Source organism: Chaetura pelagica, unplaced genomic scaffold (genome assembly GCF_000747805.2).
Source record: "Chaetura pelagica isolate M959 unplaced genomic scaffold, ChaPel_1.0 scaffold40, whole genome shotgun sequence".
Lineage (NCBI taxonomy): Eukaryota > Metazoa > Chordata > Aves > Apodiformes > Apodidae > Chaetura > Chaetura pelagica.
Window position 1 is genome coordinate 862,984 of NW_009952160.1, and position 17,281 is coordinate 880,264.

At 38.6% G+C, this 17,281-nt stretch overlaps 1 protein-coding gene across 1 annotated transcript in view; it reads right to left on the reverse strand.

Annotated features, from left to right (window-relative positions):
* The window catches only part of CHSY3 (chondroitin sulfate synthase 3), a 34,767-nt gene that overhangs the window by 8,844 nt on the left and 8,642 nt on the right, over nucleotides 1-17,281 (reverse strand). Inside the window, exon 3 of the mRNA XM_010007223.1 lies at nucleotides 16,744-17,027. Coding sequence (XP_010005525.1) covers nucleotides 16,744-17,027 — 284 coding nt within the window. The remainder of the gene's footprint in view (nucleotides 1-16,743; nucleotides 17,028-17,281) is intronic.

Here is a 17,281-nt window from a genome sequence, read left to right on the forward strand (position 1 = left end):
GGATGGATGGATGGATGGATGGATGGATGGATGGACAGATGATCTGTTTGATTTGTTAAATGCCTGAACTGCTCTGTGCCTTGGGTTGTTTTCTGTCCTTCTTAGAACAGAGCAGCAGGAAAACTGTGAACTAGAGCTGTCAGAAACTGGGCAGAAAGTTAGGAGAGCTGAGGTAAAGCCAAGTCATGGGCATACTGATCACAGTCTTCTTTGAGGTTGAAAGAGATCCCACCAAATGCATGGTATGACTGGAGTAATGCCTGGGTCCAGTCTCCAGAACTTTCTGTCTTTTGAGCAAGACACACCAAATTCCAGTTGACTCAGTGAAATCAGTAATGGCTGTCCATGGCAGTATCTCATTGCATCCACTGCTTTGCTGCCAGCACTTCCACAGCTATTTCTTTGTAACATGCCTGCGTTGCACACTTTCCCCCATCTCTTCCCCAGATATCCTCTCTCCATAAGCAAGGTACCAGGGTTGGACCTCTGCTATAACAGTACCAACTTGATTCATTCTGGGGACATGTGCAGGATGAGCACCAGGACCCTGGATATCACCTCACCTTTGCTCAGGGACTGTTTCCAGGCTCAGGCCCTGGCCCTGAGCTCTGCTGTGGGTCTGCTGTATCCCACAGGGAGCCTGTGCTCCTTCCTGGCAATGAGGGCACCCACTCAGGACACAACTCCAACAAGAGGATCCTTTGACCTGTTTGCCTGTTTGTAAACCTGTGGAACATCGAATCATCCTACACTTTGTCTCCGTAATGGTCCCCTTCAATTAACCACACTGAATCCTGTGATAGCTTATGTAATTGCGTGAAGGCTTAGCTGCAGGGCTGCAAGCCACCAAGCTGATGTTCCTCTCCCATGGTCCTGGAATCCTTTTTTTGTTGGACTGCAAAAGCTTCATTCACTCTAGTGCTGTTGTTCCCTTTCCAAGTGGCTCTTATGTTTCCTCTCCCTTATTGCATTGCTGCAAGATCTTTGTTATGGGGAGCTAAAATAGAATGAATTCATTGCTTGCTAACAACTCCAGCATTTGGGAGGCAGCTGCACACTTACTCTCTACAAAATAAAGAATTTCCATCATTGTTTGTCTGACTTGGCCCTCTCTGGGGCCAGTAGGACTTTGTTTTGATGTGTATTAAGCCTCAGATGCTGAGGCTGGTATCAGTAAGTACAAAAAGAACAAACCCACCTTTCAGAAGTGTTGACTAGGGTAGAGAGAAGCACTGTTGCTTTGGAGCTGGGTCTGGGGCATTCTGGTCAGTGGCATGCTGATCTTGCTGTTCACACACTGGTCTGCCCTCCCAGAAGTGATGGTGTGCTAATTATTAGCACATATTTTCCCTGCTGGAAGCCATTCACTGCTGCAGAAGAGCCACAATGCAGTTCATGAGGAAGCAATTGTACCCGATGCTTTATGAAACTGTAGTAAATTTATCATCACAACTCTGCTGAAGGAGGTATTGGGCAGGCAATGGCAAGGCCAGAGGAACTGCTTGGTCTGATTCTGCTAGACAAAGTATGTGGCTTAACTTCAGCTGCAACAGATGGTTCTGGGGTTGGTTCCCTCTCCCAACAGTGTCACCAGCTCCAGCATTGTCATGCTAAGCTGTCAATCCCTGTTGATTTGGATGGTTGGACACTGCTTTGGGCAGTAATGTCCTGAGTTCCCAGGCTGGCTTCCCAGGCTTCTGGATGTCCATAAATTTCAGATTAATTGCCTTTCTGAGTATATAATGGATCTGCTGCTTCCCTGACGGTGGAGAACAATTGTGCCAGTGTTGGTAACTGAATGGTCTGAGATCAGACCTTAGCAGTTTTGCCTGAATTTTTTGGGGGTAGTTAATAAAGCTGACCAAGTTTTGGGAAGGACATCTAGATTTCCATGAAGTTTTCAGTTATTTTATCACACTTAAGTGTACTTTACTGATTGCAATGCAAGCCAGTTCATTGACTGATTTGGCCTGGTTTCTGAACAGCATGTGGTTTTGGAGTGACCTCTTAATTTTTAAGGAATAGTCTGTGTTTGATACCTTCTCCTAGGCTGTGTCCTCCAGTCATGATTATTATACCCGCACCAGTTGGCACCTAAGGAAATGACCCAGTGACTCTTGGACAAGGAACCTGTCCAAGTTTTGCTCTCAGCTTCTCCAGTGTATCCCTGCCCACACAATATTTTTTTTGCAGTAACTAAGTGTATTTGACAATAAATATCTGCTCAAGTATAAAACAATCACCTACCTCATGAAAGGTCTCCAGTTAAATTGCTCATGTTTGTGTGGGAGTGTTTTCTTTTCCACTGGCAAAGAGTCCTTATAAGGAGTAATAACATTGAAGAAGCTGTTGAAGAAAAATGTTTATCAAAGGTTTACTATTTCATAGGTTTTACTGTAGAATCATTTACGCAAAGCTGTGAGTCACAAGCTGAAGTTAGGCATCTGAAATTTCTGGCAGAGTGAATGAATTTTGTGCATGACAAAGAGATCAGTAATCTGCATGCATTACAGCAATTCATAATTGCTTTAAAATCACATGGCAAATGATTATAATTAGGATAGGAGCTGTTAAAATCAAGAACAAAAGAAGACCAGAACCTGAAGCTATTTATTGCCATGTTTCTCCTCCTTGAAGGTTTATGAAAGACATTCTAACTCCAGAAAGCACAATAAAACTAATGTGTACCCCTTCCAACTGCTGCCATGACAGTAAGTTTGGCAGAAATGTCTGTGAAGTGCAATATCTACTCATGGTACATGTTGCAGGGACCTAGGCAGAAAGACTCAAAATAGACAGACCTTGACAGCAATAACTTCATTGTCCTGCCTGGATGGTCGAGTCCACCCAGCAAATTGAAACGACCTCTGTCTGTGTCCAGGGTGTGTAATATCCATTCATGCAGACCTTACTCTAAGGCATTTCTCTCTAGTAGCAGGGTAGAGTAGAGTTGTCTGTGTGTAAACGGAATATCTCCAAAGGTCAAAGATGCCCTGGGTGTCACCGTTTGACTCAGGTCCGACAACAATGCTCTTGATCCCCCCTCCCCCCAACCCAGGTAGGGAAGGAGAGAGAGAAAAAGAGAGAGACTTGGCTGGGTTGAAAACTAAACTACACAGCTTTAATTAAAACACTAATGAATTATACAAGAAAATATATACAATTATATACAGATATATTCAGGTATGGGCAAAAGCCTCTCGCCTCCCCCCACCCCAGCAACTCCCACAGCACTTCCCTGAACTGGGAAGAGTCCCGAGGAATCCCGGAGCTGCTGCTGGAGAAAGCAGAGAGTTATGGGGGTCACGAGAGATCAAGCCTGAGGATCGACGGTGATGGATGAACAGAGTCCTCCCTGGACGCCGGCCATGGACGGAAGAGAAGGGGAGAAAAAGAAGGAAGGAAGTTGTCTTCTGTGATCTCTGACCTTCCTTTGAGCTTACGTAGATATATGGAATGGAATATCTTTGGCCAATTTTGCTGTCTGTCTAACTCAGCCTCCTACGGGGGGTCACAGATCTCCCCATAGTGTCTGAGCTGGCAGAGTGCAGGTGCAGCCTTGAAGCCTCAGTAGTTAGAAAAACATTCCACTGTCTTATCAGCCTAGCAGAACACACTGTTGCTAGTTACAAGAAAGCTTACTAAAGGAAAAAAAAAATCAGTAAAAAGAAAAATTGGCTTCACCCTGGCTCAAACCAGGACAATAATGTTTTGTCTTTGACTTGGCTCATAAAAATAGAGATTATTAAGATTCTGAGAATTTAAAATAAGAAAAGACTGGAGGAATTGAACCAGTAAGGACATTAAAGAATATTAAGGACAAAAGAATATAACATTAAGAAAAAGGCAAAAAGAGGGTGCAAAACTGCTTAGCCAGATTAACGTTCACTGCACATTATGTAAACACGTTTGAATAATATAAACACATATATGTTACAGTAAGTAAGATTTTAAGGTCTTAAGCTTGTATACAACAGTCTTGACAAGAAACAAGGACACCAAAATTATCAGCCTCACTGAAAATATATTCCAGAAGGAGGTGAAAATACTGTCATATTGTTAAGCTTATTTCCATTTCCAACGGAGATTTAAAAGTTCAAGACAAAACGATCATTCTTGGTTTATGCAATTCATAAATAGAATAAGAATATTTACGGCAACATCTGCTTGAATTTACCAGGAAATGCTTGCTCTCTATTTGTACACAAATATCCTTCGGTTTAAAAATTAAGAGAACTGTTCTCCTCTGGATCTAACTTCCAGTGGTGTCAGTATCTAACAAAGACAAAGGCATAAATGTACTCTAACACACATTTCAAAATATTTTATTTCTTTTTCAGAGGCTGTGGCAATAAATAAATAAATGCTGTTTTTTCCTGTCATGCTTTTACTTTACTGGACTCCTTGCTTTTCAATCCCAGTAAAAATAGTCATTACTTTGACTGTTTCATCCAGATTTGTTTCAAGGGAATCTAGTCTTTATATAATTGGATGCTTTTCCTTCTTAAAGATAGAGAGAATTTGCACTTAAAACTCTTATGTTTTGGAAGCTTTAGTTCACTGTATGTTCTGCTTTACAGGTAGATGACTCCATAAATCAAACCATCTAAAATCATACAGACTGTTTATTGAAAAATGTTATTTTGAAAGCAGCAAAACTCAGAAGTCTTACTTAAACACACATATGAGCACATCACTGCCTAAATGAGAGCTACATTAGAACAGAGGTAATTACAAAATCCCTGATTCTCAGATACTAATAATAATCTGTTGCAACTTCTACCGATAAAAAAGTCGCACCAAGGTTTGACTAAAGCAACACATCCTTGACTATCTAGATGAGCAGGAGAACTATCAATTCAAAAGCAATTAATTGAGAAACTCTAAAGCTTACATTTAGGGTTAGGTGGGGTATTAATTGGTTGGGTTTCATCTGAGGCTCTAAAATAACTGAAATAAATAGAGATCACATTTTATTCTATTAAGTTTTAAAAAATTATACATTTATAATTAGCTGTCACATTGTAGGTGAGCCAAAGTCAGATGTAATGTTTCTACATGTCTGTTCCCACACAGTACAGTAGCTCTTTACTCGTGTTTCCCAGAGGTAAAGTTCCATATATACATTTCTTCAGTATTTTTTCTGTAATAAATCATGCAACAAAAAATAACCATCAAGTAACATAGAAATAAGAGGAAAATAAGACAATTTCTTTCCACACCTTCTATCAAGCACTTGAATAAAATTCTTATGTATTTTGTGATTAGAAGAGTACATTATCTCAACTTAGTTGATTTGCAGTTTAAATGTGCATATAATTCTAGCATGAAATCACTAAACTAACAAATGTTAGTAACTGTCCAAAATGAGTTAAACGTCAGAGAATGTAAAATTGGTACAGGTATTTTTACCTGTCTACGTGTACAGAATTTGTGCAGAAGAAAATCACACACAGAAAACAAGATAAAAGCTAAGCACAAAAATTAGTTTGAAGATAACTTAACTTTAGACGGAAAATAGAATCAGAAGATCCTATTTTATTATTCTTTAATGGATACAGTTTACAGAACTATTACAAGTGAGCAAAATGCATCAGAGTAAAATATCACAATACTACTGGAAATTGGGAAATGTATAAGGGAGCTATAGGGATAGGTCACAATACAGAACTATAAACATCATTGTTCTTTTACCATCAGGATTTGTCCATCAGAACAGAGTCCAGATTAGTTCCTATTTAATTTTAAGCATTTATTTTAGAAGCCCTAATACAGAGAGTTAAATCTTCAGTGAATGCTAAAACCGTATGTTAAAATCAGACAGAAAAAGCCAGCCTTAAGAGATTCAGTAAGCAAAACTTCGGTGTACTGTTTGCCCACACACACAAATACTTGGTTGACACGGCCTGGATTTAATCACCCAGGAAGGCTAGAACTGGACTCCCTTGATTTCTAAGCTTCTGCTGCAATAGAGGAGCCAGGTGCAGATGCATTCAGTCCTGTACGTGTCACAACTCAGACTGGACAGCCCAGGGAGGTTAGGACTGAACCCCCTTAGTTTCTAGACTTCCTTCAGAGAGGAGCCTAGGTGCGGCTGGGCTCAAAATCCTTCTCTCAGACCTGGTCTTTTCCCAGAGAGAGTGAATGTATGACAGCCCAAGTAAAAGCTCGACCAGCCAATGCCCTTTGATCAGATTCAGGTCACGAGACACACAAGGTCTGTTTATAACAAATAACACATTTATTACACTAGTAGGAGTTAATATTGAACAACCTAAACAAAACCACCCGCACGTACATATTAAGTAAGGAAAAGGGGATGAGAAGAAACAGGTGACAGGGAGAAGGGGGGCGGGTCAAAGAGAGAAAGAGAGAGATAAAGAGAGAGAGAGCTAAAGAGGACAGGAAAATCACCGGTCCTGGATCCAGCATCGTTGGTCCAGCCAACGGGAAAGGGTCAGTGTCAATGAAACCCCCAAGCCCACCACTGCAGCCCCTATTTTATAGGCCTAGAATCTTGATTTCACAACTGAGTACGTGTGATTGAGCCATACATATGTAAATAGTCCCTCAATCATTGTAATTATCTCATTCGTTGTCGTTAATCTCATCTCTGCAGGCCCGAGGCCGTATGAGGCCATTCCTGCAGTCTCCATCCTCCCAGGAAGGCCTTTTGGCAGCAGGGGCTACAATGGGGTTTCGATACCATTTCCCAAAGTAGGTCCGGAGGGCTGGACCCTCATGTTGGTATAACTCTAATAATAAACATTGTTCCTCATAATGTTTCAAATGCTGTATGTATTAGATAGTAATAGTGCAATCCATTTTGTTCCAGCTGACACTACATTTTTTTGGCATCTAAAATAGTCTTGAGAATGTGTTCTCTGGAAAGGTTTTAGAAACCTTAAAAATTAATGTAAAACTGGAGAAGATATTTCAGTCTACTTCAATTCAGTTAGCTGCAGTATTTTAAGGCAAGTTCTCCAAAGATGACTCCATTGAAGTTCAGAAAATTTTAACAACTGCAAAACAGTATTGCACTACAGGTAAGATGTCAAAAGTTTCTGTAGTGGCATCAACCATGGCTTTAAACATAACAAGCATTTAAAGCAATCAGTTGGTGAGGTAAGGCATGACTTACTGAGAAACTAAATATTCAGTTATAATGAAGAGCAAATAAACTGTGAATTTATAATAACTGATTTTGACACACCACAAATAAGGCCAAGTATAGAATTCTGATATAATTATATTTCTACTATCATAGCTTACTGTATATCTCAAATATCCATGGCCACATAATTTAGTTCAATTCTAGTAGAACAAGTTCCTAATTACATTAGACTTTTGAACTTTTAAATCCATGTGGTAAATTTGGATAGATTTGCCAGATCTTGAAAAAGACCTTAGAATTCTCTTTCAAATTCACTAACTTTCACCATTTTATTTCAGCTAGCATAAGAGCTTTTATAATAAAGCTATCAAGTGATAAAAGAATTCTTCTATACTAAAAATTAAATTAAAACATTTAACCTCATAAGACTGCAGCAGGAGAAAGTCACATATGCATATAATTGCAAAAATCATACTTGCAGGTGCAATTTTAGGTTGCAGAAGCAGTACTCACCACTACCTCTGCAACTGAATTAACAGGATGTACTGGCCAGAAAACATTCCATGCTTACTGACAATTTGAAACAAAAAAAATAACTTTACCGAATTATTATATATATTTCACTTTTCCAATTATCCAGATGAGGTTAACTGGAAACACCAGTTGAAGGAAAAAATGTACCTTTTTTTCCAATCCATGTTTCTTTTTTTAAGCAATTACAGGGTAAAAAGTCACATCTTGAAAACTGAAGAAACTTTCTTCAGAGAGAAAAACTATTTCAGTAATATTTAGAGTTCAAAGCACATGTCTGAACCTTTCAAAATGAAATAAAGATGAAAAAAGATAACTTCATGTCAAATCAAGTGCTTACATCTTTCTAAAAGTGTTAAACAATCTGTAGAATGTATATATGTATTACACGAGAAGAGTACCGTGTGGTACCACTAGCAGCCTTTGGAAAGGGACTTTTCTTACAGGGTGCAATCAGCTTGCATATTATATGGCAGAAGTTTCCTTCTGCAAAACAATTCTTCATGCATATCCACATACGTAAGCACACCTGACAGCCTTTCACAAGGTTGTCTAACAAGTGTGAGAACCGCTATTATCCTTTTTTTATGTTACTTAATGCAGTTAGTATTTTTAAAAGATCAGAAAGCCCTGCACCTAATTCATCTCTATCATGAGAAATGTGAGAATCAAATATTATAAAGTAGAATATTCACTACTTACATCCATGACCTGCTCTGTGATACAATCCTGTCAAGTAGTGTCTAACCCATGAAAACAATCATGTTTATTCATTCTAATAACATGCTTACCATAATAGAAGTTTAAAATCTCATCAGAATACATCTGTTCAAACATAAAACTACACTACTCTGAGAGCAATTGAACCTCCTTCAGGAAAGCCCATAGCAAGAAATATTTGCCAGAAAAAGACATATTTTTATGCACCATATTTTATCAAATGGTTAGATAGTATTGATACTTAATCTCTGTTTCACCACATTTTGAAAACAATTTCAATTTAAATGCATACTGCAATGAGGAAATTGTTGATATCAAGAAAAAAAAAATAAATTGGTAGTGGTAAGTTACAGCAAATGTAGTATTTGGTTAATATCAAAGTAGTCCAGGTTTGCAATTTGATGTTTCCTTACAATACTACTTTGCCTTCTGCAAATTAGCACCTTACTTAAAATGTCGTATATGAACCGTTTCTTTTCTTTGATGCAAAGACTGTGATTTACTGAGGCAGATAAATCTGATTAACTATCTGCTATGTGAAATTTTATTCCCCTAGACTGAGAACATAATTTTAAAACCGAAACCCAGTTGTGTTAGAAGTCCTTATTATTGTTAATGTAATTTATTCAAATCCAACAGTTTAAGCACAAAGCAATTTTACTACCATTTAATAAATGAAATACAGGTTTCTTCCATTGTGCATGAAAGGAAAACATCCTTTATCCTTTCGTCTTTTGTTAGAGTTGAATTAGTGCTCCAACACCTACTAAACTTAGCTGTTTATCTTCCTCTTTCTTTGTGAAATGCACAGATAAGCCAAGCAAAGGTAGATTTAAAAAGCCAAACACAATGCCAATGCAAATACATTGCATAGAGGACAAAGATAATTGATTCCAAATCTGTCTTAGAAAAAAGAGTGATGTAACAACAATTTATAGCAGTGAGAATATAGAAATAGCACAAGATGAAAACTGGACCTCTGCTGATCTGAAGCTATCAGCTAATCCCATTAGTACCTCTAAAATAAAATCCATGAGTTATCTGCTAGGGGAGGTTACCATAGTATTAAAGGCACTCCTACTGTTCAAGTCAGAAAGTCGCTCATATTATCTAATCTGTGTAAAGACGCACATACAAGAATTTCTGAAAAAAACTTTTATTCCAACACCCGAGCTCTTGTCCTCTTAAAAAAAGAGCCAGAGCTCTGAGTGTCCTGATACACTAATCACATGCATGGATATAGCAAACAGTGAAGACCCCAATACAAAGCAAGAACCCTCTTTTTTAGAAAGTCCACAATCCCCTTCCCTCCTCACTCATCCCACAGGATTGAAAAGCAAAAACAGTCAAACCCCTTAAATTTATTTCTCACATACATAACCTTACACATTTTCCAAAGCTGAGCTCATCTTAATCTTCTCCTCCCAGCTTCCTGTCTTTGCATTCCTTTCCCATCTTGTTATTCAGAATTTTTTCCAATGACACACAGACAGGTGTGTTTTGGCTTAATTATTTTTTGTTGTTGTTGTGTGAAGTCAACATGAAAGCTAATGGATACAACTAGCCTTGGAAACACATTTCTTTCTTTACATCTGGCAGCAAGGATCTGCACAGCAGACTACTGTCTACCTCCCCTACTAAGGAAACAGTCTTCTGTCTGGAGACATTTAATACAGGATTTAATTAATATATAATTTGAATAATACATATTTAAAAGGATTCCATGTATTCAGTAAAAAGGCACCGAAAAAGATAAATAGTCCACAATTTGAAACTTGATCTTCTGGAATTAATTAAAGAACTGATGTATCAGAGCATTTGTTTTAGATGCAGAAGCTCCAATCCACACTTTGCAATTTTAAGAGGAAGCAGAAACAGATCAGACTGTCAGTTTTTAACACTAAGGCTTCTCTCAATTCTTCTGTTTCCAGTAACATTACATTGAACTGCAATTTTAGAAAGTGACAGATGAGTTCAGTGCAGAAAAAAAAAAAAAGCTTGCTGGAGGAAAAAGAAACGTACGAGATGGTACTAAAACATGCCTCACTTTGGCCAAACTTGATGGAACAAAATGCTTGCAAGAAGTGATATCTCATTTCCAATATGGTTCCCCTAAGAACAGACTTAGGAAGGTTTAGAGGCTACCAGAATCAGCAGCTTCTTGAGGACAAAAGGACTTGAGTGACAGAGACTTCTGTTCTTAAATCTGAACTTAAAACACCTGTCCAAACATACTTGTATCCAAACAATAAAATTACACTTCAAGAAGTTGTTGCCAAGATCAAAATTTCTCACTACTTGTAGTAAGCTAATAACGTCTAATCTTGCCCTGTGCCTAACATAGTTTTAGAGGAAAACTGTCGTTACACATTTCTGTGCAACTGCAACCGCATGCCCTGCAGCGCAACAAAGATTTGGGAGGATGCCTTATCAGTGACTCATTCGTAATCATTACCAGGACTGTTTTTAAACCAGATGTGAACACAATGAGTTTCATGCCCTCATTTAGATGGATTGCTTTCATTACAAACATAACTCCTTCTAGTTTACTATACCTTTCACTACTGCTGACAACAAAGGGGGAAGAAGAATGAACTTTAATTCCTTTCCCTCCCTTTCCTGAAACTGTGAATTAAAAACACCTATCCTATTTTTTTCTCAAGGGCTCAGATTCTTACCATATTTTACTATAAACTTACTTTACTATTGCGCCACCCCTAAACATAACAAACTTTCTGTGGCCTACAGCTCTGCAGCTACTGTATGTTGTACACTACTGTCCAAAAATGTACTGAAACCCAAGTGATACAAGGCTACAATACTCCACAAAAACTCCATGCCGCTGTACTTTCTGCACCTGTTATCTAAGTGACTTCATATAGCTATTTATTATCCTGCAGTCTGCAGTAGAGAAAAAATTATATACCTATGTATTTTAATGGAACAGGAATGTCATTACCATAATTTTGCAATTGTTCTGCAAAATAAACAGTTTTGCACTGATCTAAATACTCAGATGGTCAAAAAAAACCAAGTGTGCAATTATGTCAGAAGGGAACTTTACATCATATTTAACCTGCCATAAGATTAAGAGAGGATTATTTAGCTATATTTAACATTGTTTTCAGATCTTTTTCTGTTAAAAGCTTTCCTTATTGATGAGTTACCCAAATAGGAATTAAGCCACTAATATTCAAGAAACAGTATTTAAAAATTTTGAAACATCCTTATAATTAAATTATTTCCTTATTGGCTAAAAGAACCAATTTAACCAAACTAGGGACCATTCAAAGGAAATAAAATAAAATAAAAAAAATAAAAAGGGGGGGAGGACAACACAAAAAATGAAAAACAAACAAACAAACAAAAGCCAAACCAAACAATAGAGAAATAACATGTCATAGTTACTATTTACATCATCTATAGAGGCGCCAGGTTCCCTTGATATAATTTAAAGCAGGATGACTCTGAATATACAAGGAATGCATACAACAATCACAGAAGAATCTGTAAAAGACCACTAAAGAGAAAGGACAATACCATTTTTGCAGCAGAAAAAAGATTTTAATAACCCAGGTGAATGAGAGTAGCTCAGATGTGTTTAAGATTCCTGAAAATAAAACTGACAGGGTTGGCAAAATCCAAGTGACTGCACCAAATACACACAATAGACCTTCATGTATGCAACTAATGGAATAATTGTGAAGACTATTTAGATAACATATACTGCCTGTGTCTATTGAGAAATTTTTTTCCTTCTGTTCTTTGGAGTCAGATTCACAAAAAAATGTCCAGAAAATGAAACTGCAAGTTTTGCAATTCAACAAAAGCCCCATTCTTTTAAACTTTGTGCGATAAAAAAGGCACAATGAATGTCTGTAAAAATATTTATTTTAAAGTCAATTTGAGATAGCAAGGCCACGTTGTGTTATATACATCCTAGACACTTTAAAATATAGAGATTAAACTTTAGAATTGGAAAAAAAAATTCTAATTCTTACAGAGCTAGCAATTCACATGGCAAATTGCATCATCTCAAAGTTGCCTTTTCTTTATGGGACAAATGACAGAGAATAAGGAAAAATGTTTTCAGAAGCTTTCAGAAAAGCCCCTATTTTACAATTATCTCTTCACACAGGGACACATTACTCTCCCTCCTATATTATGGCAAGTGAAGGACAATTCAGAATGTTAGGAGCTTCCCGTGCACAAAGAGGGTCTCAGAGGATGCTGTCAAGCAGGCTAAATGGAAGAAAGGCTACCTGGACTGTACCTTCCATATACCAGTTCCTGGGGGGTTGTACCCAGAAAGGTAAAACATGCTCCTCTACCTCTCTAGCTGCCAAAAGGAAGGCTCATGCTACTTTTTTGCATTCCGCAGTCAGCTGATGATGGCAATATTTCACACACACACAGCCCCATTCTGCATGTGAGTTGAGGCAGTCCCATGCACAAATACAAGTTGGGAGGAGTAAGGATTGAGGACAGCCCAGAGGAGAAGGACTTGGGGGTAGTGGTGTACCAGAATTTTAACATGAGCCATCAATGTGCTCTTGCAGCCCAGAAAGCCAACCGTGTTCTGGGGCTGCATGAAAAGAAGCAGAGCCAGCCAGTCGAGAGAGGTGATTCTCCCCCTCTGCTCTGCTCTGGTAAGACCCCGCCTGGCATGCTGTGTCCAATTCTGGAGTCCCCAACATAAGAACATACAACTCCTTGAGCATGTCCAGACGAGGGCCACAAAGATGATCAGAGGACTGGAGCACCTCCACTATGAGGACAGACTAAGGAAGCTGGGATTCTTCAGCCTGGAGAAGAGCAGGCTCTGTGGTGACCTCATAGCAACTTTCCAGTATCTGAAGAGGGACTACAAGAAAGCTGGGATAGGGCTTTTTACATGGGTATGTTGTGAGAGGACAAGGGGCGATGGTCTGAAGCTCAAAGAAGGAAGATTCAGGTTGGACCCTGGAGGTCTTCAAGACCAGGTTGGATGGGGCCTTGAGCGACCTGATCTAATGGGAGGTGTTCCTAGCCATGCAGGGGGGTTGGGACTAGACGATCTTTAAGTTCCCTTCCAACCCTAGCCATTCTACAATGCTATGATTCTATGATCTTTTACAAAGGCAGTATCTCAGCAAGCACTACCCCAAGAGCTTCACTCTTTGCTACAGTCCCTATGTATTTACTGAGTGTGGATTCAGGAAAGTGAGAACTGCATGAGGCATTTCCAAGATATTTTCTTTTAGACACCTAGTAGCTTCCTTAAGTCTATCATTCAAATAATGTTGAGAACTAGTCACATTTGACTGATGAAACCTGAAAGAGTTAGAAAACAGAACATGGCTGCAGGCATTCAAGAGGAAACTCCAAGAAAACACACACTACAGGGTTGATAGCATTTTTACTGCTGGGTGATTTCATCATCTAGACAACATTACCATATTAATGTGTATGAAATTCTTAAACACAAAAAATGCTTTCGAAAAGCTGTTCTTTCCCTCAGTTCAGACAAAACCTTGAAGACGCGCCCCACGTCAATCACATTCCTCAGTTTTTGGAAATTTGTTACAAAGAATGTTATATATCATGAACATTTAATTGCTGAAGAACAATGAGGTCAGCAGCAGTTTATGTGACTTCATGGACCAGAACTGCACTGAGGATAAACTGATAAACATCTGGTGACTAGAATAGGTGAAGATCTGGTGGTCTGTGTTCTCATGGCACTCAGGAAGCCTGTGGAATTAAGTGAAGGCTGCTTATCCCATTATGATTATCAGAGCAGTTTTCTGTTTCTTGCAGAAGGTACCTAGGAAATCATAAACGTCTTTTGCCACTGCTAAAGACTGACCACAAGTAACAATGGTTTGACCACAGTCCCACCCCCACAGTGTGCTCCATAGCAGTGAACAAGGGATAAGTATCCTTACTTCAGTCCTAATTGGTGGGACACAAATTCAACACCAAGTTGAATTAACTCCTCTAATCTCCAAGGACTGGCAAGAATGCAAGGGCATTTATCATATATTAAATTTATCTATCACTGCATGCAGCAAAGGGCAGTTTGACACTCATTCCTGCCTGAACATCACAGCCTCTTCTTTTTTCTGATTCTCATGTTTAACAAAGCTTTGCTGAAGTACTGAGCCAGCTGAAGAAAATACTTTTGGTCAGACTCAGGTTTCAAGTGTATCCCGTCCCTGCTCCAGCTCACCACAGGGCTATAGAAGTCCTGCAGAACAGGACAGCAACCAAAAAGAGCAACCATCCTTTAGTGAAAGCCCGTATCTATTGTCGGTTTAGAGCAACTGTGAAACTTCAGCCTGAGGGCAGAGTTTCTCTACTCCATTCCATACAAGTACCCTAAAAGCCTTGTTACTAGATTCATTCTCAGCAATCCAATTACTAATTCTTTATTTAGTGGAAGAGCTCCAGGAGCAGAGACAACATGCAACATGCCAATCTGTTCAGATCAAGTATCAGACAGCTTGAAACAATCAGCTACACAGCACAAACTATGTCAAAGCATGAACACAATGTCACTCTCTCTATACACCCTATTTCATTTCTTCCTTTCCACACAGATTTAAGGCTGGGGTAGCATTAATCATCTGCATGTGCTGGCACATCTCCTATACAGGTAATAGAGTCAAAGATACTTCTAACAGATGGATATACTGGTTAGAAATGAGCAGCTGCTATTGTAATGCCTAACACCTTTTCCCATTCCTTACTATATAGAACTAGGGCCTTCAAAAGCAACTAACAGTAGTAAAGACTAGGGTCACTCTATTCCAGATCCCATAAAACACATTTTTTCAAAAAAAAATTGGGCCCCAATCCTACCATGAAAAGCTGGGTTTCGGAAAAGTCATATAACTGAGTTTCCAAAACTGAAGAAAGCAAACATATTTTTGCTCTATCCCACTTACGACCAGTGTCTGGAGACAAAAATTCCTTATATTCAACATCAAAATAAACTATAAGCCTAGTGATAATATTATCTAGCATCAGTCTTCTTGCCTCCCCAAAGGGAGAAATCCCTTCCCCAGATTTCTCTCTAAGAAGACAAACCAGAAAAATGAAACCAAAACCCCTTCCAAGATAAAAGGCATTCTGTCGAAGCGGAATCAAAATGCTGCTGATACAGATCAGCAGACATCATATGCCCTTTAAGGATCTGAAAATGACCTTATACAGATACAGCCCATAGACATCATTTAAGATTAAGCTGCCAGTGTATCTTGCAGTTTAGAAGACTGATTAAGAACCTCCTGTCCCACATTGATATCCATCTGCACAATGTCCTCCTTCTCTACCAGTACAAGTGCATTATCTTACATTGGCATTTACAGTATTTCTTGAAATAATCTCTAAAATGACCTTTCTATTATGAAGTAAAGGATTAGAATTCCACCTCTCAGATTTCTACCTAGTTAGCATCAACTATTCAAAATGTACTTTCATTCACCAGTTTAATCTTTCCCCAGGCCATTCAGAAAACCACTATTCTACAAAATTAATTGTTTCCTGTCATTTTGTCTTTAATAGCATATAATGTATTTCACTGGCCCATTACAATTATTTTTGCTGCTTAATAAGGGAGTGCCCACAATGGTGAGCATATATAACTATTAAAGAACCAGTAAAAAGAACTAAAATCATATTAGTCATATTACCCATTACCCTTTATGCTTCTGGCAGTTGCATACTTCATCTCTTCTTATCTACAAATACAGTCTTGCCACTAACCACAGTATTTCCAGAGAAATAAGCTTGAATTTTAGTTATGGTATTGCAAACAAACTTTTTGGCTACTGCGGTATACTTTTGTTATTTTAGAAAATGCTGCTACTGCTTTTGCCAGTAATGAACTCCATTAAAATGCACTAGAGTCATTATGAAAATACAGACAATTCTTCTTCAAATACCACAACATAGTTAAGAACCTGCAATGAAGAGCAAAAAGACATGCTACATGCTTACTCAAAACCAAACTCAAACCAAAAAGGTGCAACCTGAACTGCATAATTCAAATACAGCAGTATCCTGCCTGTGATGCATATGTAGAAACTCTCAAGGTAATGCTGTAGCAACTTACAGCATACCTATACTTACAACATGGCTGCAGTAACTTTCACCATTCAAAACTGAAAGAAATGAGTAGAAAAAAACAGGCTTGCAGCAACACGCTCTGAATGTTCTCCTCTCTTTTTTCCTTACAGTCTGAAGTTTACATTCTGGTGGATGCATTGAAACAGAATTATGGTAAAAAGATTTTTTTTATACTTATGTACTTACTGAGACTTATCTTACTACTTAAACTGCAAAACATAGAACTGTGTAAACAACAGCAGGTTGCAATTTGCACTGTCGCTTACCTCGTAAGACCAGACACACTGAGTTCCTCCAAACCTTCGGACACACCTGCCCACCTCCACGTCCTCATGAGTGGTGTGCATCTCCTGGAGGCATTCACCTATGTGTGGCACCATCCTCCTGAGAACCTCACGACTGAAGATAACGCCTGGCCCTCCCATGCAGAAATTCTCTCCGGGCTCCAGCCCAAGTGTTCCAAGTTCTTTGATATTTCCCAGACCAGTCTGTCCCAAATACAGAGGTTTGCTGCTGTTCAGTGAGCGAAGAAACTCCTCCAATTTTTCACCTGAAAAAAAGAAAAGATTACTGTTAGTTCTCTGCCTAGCCTGCCAGCCATCTTTTTTCCTGTAACTTAAGCTTATTTAAAAATATAACAGGCACCTGGCACTGTCACAGGAAATTACATTCAAAGCAGCAACCTATGCCTAATTGAAAACATCCTTGGACAAGTTTATGTTTCATATGCTACTTTTTTTTTTTTTAAATTAACATTAGAATAAAGCTTTCATTCAGCTAAAAGCCAGAAGATGATAGAAGACT